The 9,920-nt window shown below is 37.2% G+C and overlaps 2 protein-coding genes across 5 annotated transcripts; both read left to right on the top strand.

The window, feature by feature from the left end:
- The first annotated feature begins 528 nt into the window (after nucleotides 1-528).
- Nucleotides 529-3,254, top strand: LOC307138724 (uncharacterized protein). Of its 3 annotated transcripts, none has more exons than XM_079837254.1 (3): nucleotides 529-643; nucleotides 920-1,005; nucleotides 1,117-3,254. In XM_079837254.1, the coding sequence occupies exon 3, from the start codon at nucleotides 1,145-1,147 to the stop codon at nucleotides 2,684-2,686; it is 1,542 nt and encodes a 513-aa protein (XP_079693380.1). In that variant the 5' UTR covers nucleotides 529-643; nucleotides 920-1,005; nucleotides 1,117-1,144; the 3' UTR covers nucleotides 2,687-3,254. The 3 variants fall into 3 exon arrangements, with proteins under 3 accessions (XP_079693380.1, XP_079693381.1, XP_079693382.1); XM_079837256.1 differs by having other exon boundaries at nucleotides 550-643; nucleotides 969-1,005; XM_079837255.1 differs by lacking the exon at nucleotides 920-1,005 and having other exon boundaries at nucleotides 547-643.
- A 421-nt stretch (nucleotides 3,255-3,675) lies between these two features.
- On the top strand, nucleotides 3,676-9,752 carry rap1gapl (RAP1 GTPase activating protein-like). 2 transcript variants are annotated; one of them, XM_079836572.1, is made up of 18 exons: nucleotides 3,840-4,012; nucleotides 4,116-4,148; nucleotides 4,241-4,334; nucleotides 4,529-4,564; nucleotides 4,693-4,740; nucleotides 5,607-5,804; nucleotides 5,923-6,020; nucleotides 6,102-6,180; nucleotides 6,261-6,314; nucleotides 6,473-6,556; nucleotides 6,716-6,816; nucleotides 6,934-7,063; nucleotides 7,653-7,820; nucleotides 8,188-8,259; nucleotides 8,497-8,583; nucleotides 8,681-8,836; nucleotides 8,958-9,051; nucleotides 9,277-9,743. In XM_079836572.1, exons 1-18 carry the CDS (start codon nucleotides 3,948-3,950, stop codon nucleotides 9,309-9,311), a joined length of 1,632 nt encoding a protein of 543 aa, XP_079692698.1. In that variant the 5' UTR covers nucleotides 3,840-3,947; the 3' UTR covers nucleotides 9,312-9,743. The 2 variants fall into 2 exon arrangements, with proteins under 2 accessions (XP_079692699.1, XP_079692698.1); XM_079836573.1 differs by lacking the exon at nucleotides 8,497-8,583 and having other exon boundaries at nucleotides 3,676-4,012; nucleotides 9,277-9,752.
- Nucleotides 9,753-9,920: the final 168 nt, after the last annotated feature.

Genomic DNA, 9,920 nt, shown 5'->3' with positions numbered 1-9,920 from the left:
AAATATAATATATTATGTGTGTACTGTATTTATTTATTTATAAAAAATATCAACTGGTGAATAAAGTAAAAAGCCTAAAACATGCGAGTATATGCTATAGCATATACATTACACAACAATTACAAAAAGTTTTTAAATATTTTAAGGTAATTATTTATAATTTACAATGCATTTTTTAATTTTAAGAGTATAATTTTCTTACCACAATTGTCGTGAATAAAATGACCTTTTTTAACATAAAAGTTCTATCTGATTTTTTTAAGTCACATTTCTGTCAGTTATGCCTCACTGATTTTGATTAGATTTTCTTTAAAATAGTATTATTATTTTTAAAGATGTTTTAAATGCAGTTTTAATACAGAAATTCCAACTTTGAAGAAGATTATTTCAGTTATTTTTGTATGACTCACACTGATACTTGATTTACAAAAAGAAGAACATAATTTGAACACGCATGCAATCAGCTGGATAGGAAATGACAGTGTGCCTGAAAAAGACTTTTACGTGGCAAAGCCTCATTTGCAATCTGGACAGACCTGTTATTCCGTTGATCACCTGATGACACAAACACAGGTAGTCATGTAGCCATAATGCAGATGAAGTCTCGACATGATTTGACCGCTTAAACCAGATGAAAACCTCAGTAAGTATATATTTTCTCCACTATTTTTCGAGAAGACACTTATTATATATGTTAGTTATAGGCTATATGAGTACTGTCAGGACAAGTAAGAAAATAGATGTAGCCTACCTACACAACTGCTTTAGATATAATTACAAAAACACACAAATGGTTAACATACATTAACATTATTTACTGAACAAAAGCGAAGTGTTAACATTTTAAAAGAAGACTAAATTTAAGGACTAATAAAGCATAGAGATCACAAGACAGGTTGTGACGCATGCATATTTCCAGGTGTCATAATTTGGATCCAATGATGATTCAGTGCCTCTGACTTTATTAGGTGTTGGCGTTGGTTTCCCCTAACAACATTAAATCAGGTTTTTAATAGACATTTATATCTCCGTTATAATTTAATCTTTATCATAAAATATGTTGTATTCCTTATTTATTTCAAATTATTCATATAATTAATTCAATGTGTTTTATAGGTGTAAAGAATTAAAATAATTCAAAAACATGGAGTCTATAAGATCCAGGGTGTGCTGTACAGAAGCGGAGGCTGGTGCGGGGAAAGATGGGAAATGGAAAAGGGGAAATTGGTTGGAAAAGCAGAAGGGAAGGAGTAATGTTGATGAGCTAGAACTGAAAATAAAGATGGAGGTCGGCTACTCTGGAAATACATGTGGGAAGAATGAAAGACGAACACAAAATCAGGCTTTAGGACATGCTGGAAAGACAACTTCCGAAGAACAGATGAACAATGAAGCAAAGGGACATAAAGACTTACTAAAAGAACACGTGAGTGTAAAAAGGCGTACTAAAGGACCACAACTGGATGTCACTTACAATTTTTCCAATGGGACTGATGCCAAAGTTGGGAGCAGTTCGGAACCAGGATTTGGGCACCAGTCTAGGGTTTTTTTGCATGACAAAGCGCAGCCTGGTTCCAGATTGGTGACCAGCTCTAGCACCCGCCCCAGTGGAATATCAGTAAGTGACTACCTAGTACTTCTAAAGTCACTCCACATTAACCTGCCCAACGGTGTTTTGAATCCTAAAGTCATCAGGCTATCACAGAATGCAGGCATCATTCAGAAAGCCCAGGATATTGTAAAAGAGCTGGAAAACTTCAAGCTTCAGTTTAACAGCATTCCACGTCTTGGCTGCCGGGAACTTAAGAACTCACTGTCACTGAAAGACAATGGAAATGTTCTTGAAATCACAGTGATGATTTTCTTTGAAAAAAGAGAAGATTCAGAAGCAAATCTAAGAGTACAATGGAGCAAGAATGCATCAAACACAAGCAGTGGATTCAGGCTCAGAGACAAATACAAGACAACGGCCATCTCCACACCCGCTATGTATGCAACAACACAGACAAGGAGCTGGAGACATTTAGATGTTGGAGACAATCTTGCAAACATTTCTGAAGGTGTGACAGTGAATGTCCGTGACATTGAGAACAGAGACTATTGTGATGAGTCAGCTCTCTGGACGACCTCCTCTCCACAAAGGTTCGGCAAATATTTGCAGAACCCAGCAGATGAACGTGAATGCCTCAAGTTTTACCATGAGCTGCATGAAAATGGCACAAACAGGACAGTGAGGTACACCAAAGGTAACAAAGTAGAGTTCGGATTCATCTCTGGAAGACTAGACTTCTTAGCAGAAGTAAAAGGGGAAAAAAGTGAAAAAATGGTGATTGAGTGTAAAGGAACCACTGGAGATATGATAAGCAAAGTCTTCACTAAACCAAAAAATGGGGGTCGTTGTGCACACCTGAATGAAACACATGAGTACTGCTATCAGGTTCAGGCCTACATGAACATCTTAAACAGGGTAGCAAAACAAACAAAAGGCTTCACCTCTGACAGGGCCATCATGGTGATCCGACACTACCACAAGAATGGGCAAGAACCCAGAGATTTCTACTGGAATTACCTGAGAAAGAATGAAGCAATACAGCAGAAAATTGATGAACTGCATGCTTTCTGTGAAGAAGAGGTTCTGGCCTGTTTCCTAGCTGTTCTGAATCTGGTATTCCAGAAAGCCGCATAACACGAAGCTCTAGAACTTCAGAAGAACTTCTACAAGTTATGTCTCAGTGCTGTAGCAATGCATGAACGCATTCATGAGAACTTCCCAAATTAAAAGCACTTGTAAGGACAGTGTGTTGGGTAGAAACATGACATGTTACAAAGCATGATGTTGCTAAAATAGATATTATTAGAATAGGGAACCATATATATAAAAAAGCTTACTTATGGTTTTATTTCTCCCTAGGCCAGTAATTCACATACTAGCCATGGATTAATATAGTTTTGAATATAAAGAAATAGACAATATTCTCAAGTAAGATTTCTTTTTGCTGATTATTGATTATTGCTGCTGTTTAGGTTTAGGGTTCCAATCTATCAAACTATTATGTTTCTAAGCAAATTAAGTTATGATTTGACATAAACCCATAAACCGCCTACAGTTCCAAAATAAAATGCATTGTAATCACTTTGTATGAGATTTCCACTGTACATTTGAAGTAATATGTAAATAAATTGCTTTAAGTAAAAAATGGTATGCCTTTACAATTCAACATCAGAAACAAATAAAGATTCCTGTCAGACAACCCATATTTCAGCGTCTGCCCCTTCTCAACATCACTTTTTCATTTCTCTATTCTCGTCGGTTAAGTCTCTTGACCTCCCTCTCTCTCTTTCTCTTCCTCTTTTTCCTGCTCCCACCCTCTCTCCCCTGCTGCCTTGCCTCCTCTCTCTAAGAGAGTTTGGTCAATAATTGATGAATCTTGCTTACTGAAAGGGTAACAGGTCTATAGCAATAGTCCATTGCCCATTCATGTATCTTTCCCTCCTCCCAGAGCAGGTTTTTAAAGAGGCTGCATAAACGCTACACAAACGCTTTTAAACGAATTCAGAGAGCGAATATTCACCATTGTATCTATTCAGAGCCTTTTAGTTGGTCCGATATGTGCAGAAGTTCAACGACCTCTGATGTCAGTGGCAAGAGATGGGCATGCAAGAGTTACTCCTGTCAGTCAACAGGCAGCAGGAGACAAGGAAGGATGTAGGGAGAGATTAAATGAGAGAGTAGCAGGGGGCAGAGAGAAAGAGAGAGAGAGAGAGAGAGAGAGAGAGAGAGAGAGAGAGAGAGAGAGAGAGAGAGAGAGAGAGAGAGAGAGAGAGAGCGATACACATACACACACACACACACACAGACAGAGAGAAGCAGTTAATTCCCTATCAGGAGTGATGGCCTGCATGCCTGGTTAGCATATTTCTGTGGCTGCCTGTAATAAACACTTACCATGGAGGGTGGAAACGAGAAGTTGTTCTCTAGAAAAAGAAGTTTCACATTCGGAGCTTACGGAGGGTGAGTGGATATGACGGATAGCATTCAGACTCTACTGTAATTTAAAAACAATGCTGTCTGAAATAAGGATTTCTGTCATGTTCCGTCTTTATTCTGTGTGCAGGATTGACAAGTTCATCACCGGAAATGAGAGCAGGTCAGCTTACAGTTTGGGTTTGTTGCTGTGCTCAGGTGTTTGAACTCAGTTATCGCATGCAGACTTTTCCAGAACGCTTGTCTCTGTTACAGCTGTGCAGAATCTGTGGGTCACAGCATACTGGATATTTTGGATTCTCCCTCCAGTGAGGCTAAGCCACTCACTTCTGCACCGTCCAGTCAGAAGGTAAGAAATCTCCCGTTTTAGACGTTCTGAAGATGTTGAAAATGAAACTATGGAGAAAGTAAACAAATCACAGAAACGTTGAGGAGAAACTGGACAAATTACATTTTATATTGATAATATTCTGATTATACCTTGTAGCATGCTTTATCTGAAACATTCACTGTTTCTGTCATTATCTCGTAATTTCTCTGCAGGTCACGGAGTTGTTTGCCATTATTGAAAAGCTACAGGTAACGTCCTCATCTTTCTCTCTTTCGCTCCACATTCTTTGTCAGAGTATACACGCAGTGTAAGTACAGTCTGGTTGGCTTGTTCTGTCGCAATGATGATCTCTCTCTGTGGTTGTGTTTGTCTGCAGGGTAGCAGATTGGATGAACAACGTTGTGAGTTCCCACCACCTTTGAGGGTAGGGGTTTTGCCTAAAAATATAAATTAGGGGTGGTTACCCAAAACTATTTGTTTATGCGAAAGTTTCACTCTATAGGGAACTATTTTCACCAAATCATGAGGGGCGTTATGTCCAAGGTTTTATTATATTTATAAAAATGTCAGTTTTTTAATGTATATATTTTAGCAATAATATATATTTAGCGTCTAACCACCTTTATTAGAAAAATGTTAGAAATGTCATTTCATCACTGAATGCGATTAAACATGGTACACACTTTGAGATGTTGTGGAAGTTTCACTGTGGTGGAAATTATGTTTTAAAAAGATGACACACTTTTAGTGATGCATGTATATACACTGTTAACGGAAAAATTTTAGTGAGAGAGTAAAAAGCATGATTTAAGACTTTATTTTCGAATAGTCCAAGGCTAAAAATGCCAGTGGATGAAGAAACACCTTCATATGCATGTGCACGTTCCATACTTGTACTTATAAAATACATACCATTCAAAAGTTTGGGGTCAGATCAATCATGACAATAAATACATGTATAATGTTACAAAGAAAATTCGATTTAAAATAAATGCTGTTCTTTTGAGCTTTCTATTGATCAAAGAATGCTGAAAAAATGTATCACGGTTTTCAACAAAAATATGAAGCAGCACAACCGTTTTCAACATTGCTAAAATAAGAAATGTTTCTTGAGCAACAAATCAGCATATTAGAATGATTTCTGAAGGATCGTGTGACATTGAAAACTAGAGGTTGCTGAAAATTCAGCTTTGTCACCACAGGAATAAAATACATTTTAAAATATTTCCTTTGAACCATAGTGTATATAGTTTCAAGTTTTCACTTACACAATCACTATTGATCACTCAGACACGGCTGTTAAAGATTGGAGATGGCTTACCTCTCATCCTGCCCCCTAAATCTGGAGGTTATTGGATCGACCCTCCCCTGGATAGACATGTGGAGACCAGCCCTACTCTCTCACAGGGGGGATTTGGTCTGGAGAGCTATGACATCATGGAGAGAGACAGTGAAGCTAGAGTCTATCAGGAATTCTTCCGCCACAGAGTCAGTGATCTTTTTTCTTTTTCTTTTGGAAAACTTCCAACTCTTTTGAAGAGACCCTCACAAACTAGATAGTTCTGTTGTTTATTATTTTCATGCCTTTCTTTCATCTTTGCTGCAGTATCATCATTCGTTCACTGCCTGTGACCCTTCTCTAGGGCCCCTAGTTTTATCTGTTTGTCTTGAGGAAGAGGAAAATCGCCTGAGAGTCATTCTGAGGTGTGTATTTTGTGACCACCTTGCATGTAATTCCTTATGATGATGTGCAATAATAACTTTTTTCTTTCTTTCTTTTATCAGAATGAAGGAGTGCTCAATTCATGGCACATTCTCTGTTTCTCTCTTTCAACAATTTCCCACGGCGGTGGAGCTGGCAAAGGTATCTCACAACCGGATAAACTTGATTCACAATTGAATGAAAGTGAATAGAAGGTTAGATTTGATTTGTTTTTATTCAAGATGCTGTGCTCCAGTGTCAGTGTGTCATGTTTTGAGGCTGTGAGCTACTTAAAGGTACATTTTCACTTGTCAAATCTGTCTGTACTATGATCTGGCGGAAGTGCTAACTTGCAATTCTTGTTTTATAAATTGACAAATTCCATAAAGTAACAACGTTTCTGACGCAATCAATGCAATGTCAAATATCTTCTTTTTTCTTTCTGCATCAAAAGGCCCCAGAGGTCATAATGGCGTTTGATGAACACAGAGTGTCTCAAAACTTTAAATTTGGTGTCTTATACCAGAGAGAAGGACAGGTATGCAAATACAACAACAACAAAAAAAACTTTACTGCTTTTACCTGTTTTCTAATGCCAGCTTTGTAGGTCTTGTTTGACGAATAAATACCCTAAATGGATATATTTGTAATTTCTTGTTACTGTTACATTATTTTGTTTTCGATGTATGTGATGTAGTTAACAGAGGAAGATATTCTCAGTAACAATGAGGAAAGTGAGGAGTTTTTGGAGTTTTTATCAATACTCGGGCACACAGTCAACCTGCAAGGATTTACTGGGTAAGAGAGTAGGACTCACTCCTAATGGTATTGATTGATATAATCAATAACAAAACACTACTTTAAAATGTATTATCATCACCTGTCAAAAGAACATAAACATTTTCCATCTCTTAGGTTCAGGGGAGGTCTGGATGTCTCTCATGGACAGACAGGAAATGAAGCCGTTTTCACCTCCTTCCATGGACGAGAGATTATGTTCCATGTTGTCACTAAACTGCCGTTCACAGAAGGAGATACACAACAGGTTAAATTTAACGAACGTGTTGTTAAATTAATGAAAATAAACAATTCACCTCTTTAATCAAACCTCTGTATCATAATGCATGTTATAATATGCTAATATTCAGACCAACAGCACGACTCTGTTTTGCTTTTAAGCAACATTTCAACAATAAACAAGAAGTTAATATTGAGTAACTTACATTTTTGACACAACATTGATAGTTGCTTAATGTATTTTTGCTTCGCCAATGAAAATATTTCCATAAAAAAGGTCCAATCTGCGTCTCCCATTAACACACAGTAGCCTACTAGTGGTGATTCGTTCCCGAATGAATCAGTGTGGTTGAACGAATCTGTCGAGTCACTTGCATTGTTTCGTTCAGGAACGAATCAATTCAGTGAATGAATGAATAAATGAATGAATGATTCACTAAAAAAAATCAATTGTCGGCTAGACTGGCTAGACTCGCTACAATGCTGCCTACTAGTGTATGGATAACCTGCAAAAAGAGCCACTGAAATCCTGGAATGAAACAATCAAAACAAACAAACTTAAAAACAATATTCTTTTCCACGGAATTACAACTCTACTCTTCTGTTTTCCCCCTCAGTTGCAGAGAAAGAGACACATTGGGAATGATATTGTTGCTCTGGTTTACCAGGAGGGTCACACTCCCTTTATTTCGGATGTGATCAGATCCCATTTCTTGCATTGTTTCATTGCAGTACGGAGAATAAAGAGGGAAAATGAGGGAGGAGGAGATGGAGGATCATTTCAGGTAAAACAAAAAAATTGCTACATTTTGCTTCATCTCAACACTGTTTTTTTTTTTTTTTATTATTATTATTTGCAGATTTTATATTTCAATAAAAATTAAAAAATAATTTTCCATTTAAAATTCTACTATAATACGGGATGAAGTTTTTTTCTTGGAGGAGATTTTTTGAAGTGATGATAATAGCTCTCATTTACAGCTAAAATTGACGGTATCTTGCTTTGTCAGTGTGGTATTTACACACCACATACAATTTTAATTTGATGTATCATCTAGCTCCTTATTTTTAGAAACATCTGAGTAAAAAGAAAAGCTTTATCAGCGCTCACTGTGCACCACATAGCTTCAAAACCTCTTGTTTGATTGACAGGTATCTGTCACTGCTAGGGAGGATGTGCCCCCATTTGGCCCACCTCTTCCTACTCCGCCCATTTTTACCGAGGTGAGATCATATAAGTTATAATAATTCAGAGGGTTCAGCAAGGCAGCTTTCAACTGTCTCAGTACAATTATTTACCACTTGATCTCAAATAAGAAACATGATAGACCTACTACATTTCCTTTGCCATACGTGAATGCTTATAAAATTAAAATTCAACAAAAACATGCAAATCCCATTTTATTTAAAATAAAAACTTTTTAATTAGTTCCTGATAATGTTCTGAATTTCCACTTCCAGGGTTCAGTTTTAAGAGAGTTCCTTTTGACCAAACTTATAAACGCTGAAATCTCTTGTTACAAGGCCGAGAAATTCAGTCGACTGGAGGTAACCAGACATAAAACACCTGAACTAACCATTCACTTATATCACAGCCTCCTTGTATAACACTTGTGCTTCTATTTCTCTCCTTTTGTGATCTCAGTCACGTACACGTTCATCTCTCTTGGATGCACTGCGATCTGAACTGTCTTCCCGCTCCCAATGCATGTTGGGAGAGCCGTCACTGCCCAGCATCCCCCTCGTTGAAGGGGGAAGGAGTGTTCCTGAGGGTGGTGGAGGATTCATTGAGAACTTTAAGGTAGATAACCTCAGAGCAATAGACATTAGGCCTTGATATTGTTACTGGATTGGGCTTGTTACTGTTTGACATTAAAATGAGGATCAAATGAATCACATTATGACTCCCTCTCCATCTCAAGAGAGCTATTAGAGTGCGTAGCCACTCGTTCGATACCTTGGGTGTACCAAAGAAGGCAGGTGGTGTAGCAGGGCTACGACCAAAGGTCAGCAAATGCTAGAAACACACTAATGTTCTCCTACATTTGACGTAATATATTCTATTGAGATTTTGCTAAAGCATGACCATATTTTTTTTCCCCTCACTGCTAAAACACTGGAAAAGGATGGTGAAAGGTAAAAACAAATATATTAAATATTCTACAATTTTTCTGTGATGTTAAGTGCAATGCAAATTCTCACACAAGTTGTGTATAGTTTTATATTTTACCTCACTCACAGCGAGCAGACAAGCAGCGTGGGATACACTGAGATGAGAGGTCAAACCAGTCCCCAGGACGACCTATAGATGAAGGATGCGTCACTATTTTGGGCCTAAGCACAAGACTTCTGCAGACTTCAAGATAGGTGCTTACTATCTGTTTAAGAGTACAAAGCACAATTAAGTAAATAGATCATTTAACTAAAAACTTTATGTATTAAGGTAAGTTGTGACTAGCTTCAAGTGCAATCATAAAGATATGAAAATATAAGATTTCAGATACTGTATATTATATTTAAATGTCTTATTTGAAGTGACATATTTTAGATTCAGTGGCTGCTTATAACCGATGTACCCCAGTGAAGGTGGGTTTAATTTCTGGAATTGAACAAACTATTTTTCTGCAATTCAGCCATTCAAGTGTGTATATTTGAAATATGTTTGTTTGATTTGTAACAAGAGACACAATAAATCTGACTAGAACATTATGTATTCAACCCATCAGGCTCATAGTTGGGGAAAATTCTGGTATTTCTATGCCAAATATACAAATCTATACACCTTATGTACAAGATGTCAGTCACTTTGTTATTAGTGGTGCAAGTGTTGCAAACTGATTTTATTTTATGCAAACACTGGTTTATGTAATTCACAATTCTTTGGA

The sequence above is a fragment of the Gobio gobio genome, assembly GCF_949357685.1.
Source record: "Gobio gobio genome assembly, chromosome: 15".
In the NCBI taxonomy this organism is placed as follows: domain Eukaryota; kingdom Metazoa; phylum Chordata; class Actinopteri; order Cypriniformes; family Gobionidae; genus Gobio; species Gobio gobio.
This window is presented reverse-complemented; position numbering and strand designations above follow the sequence as displayed.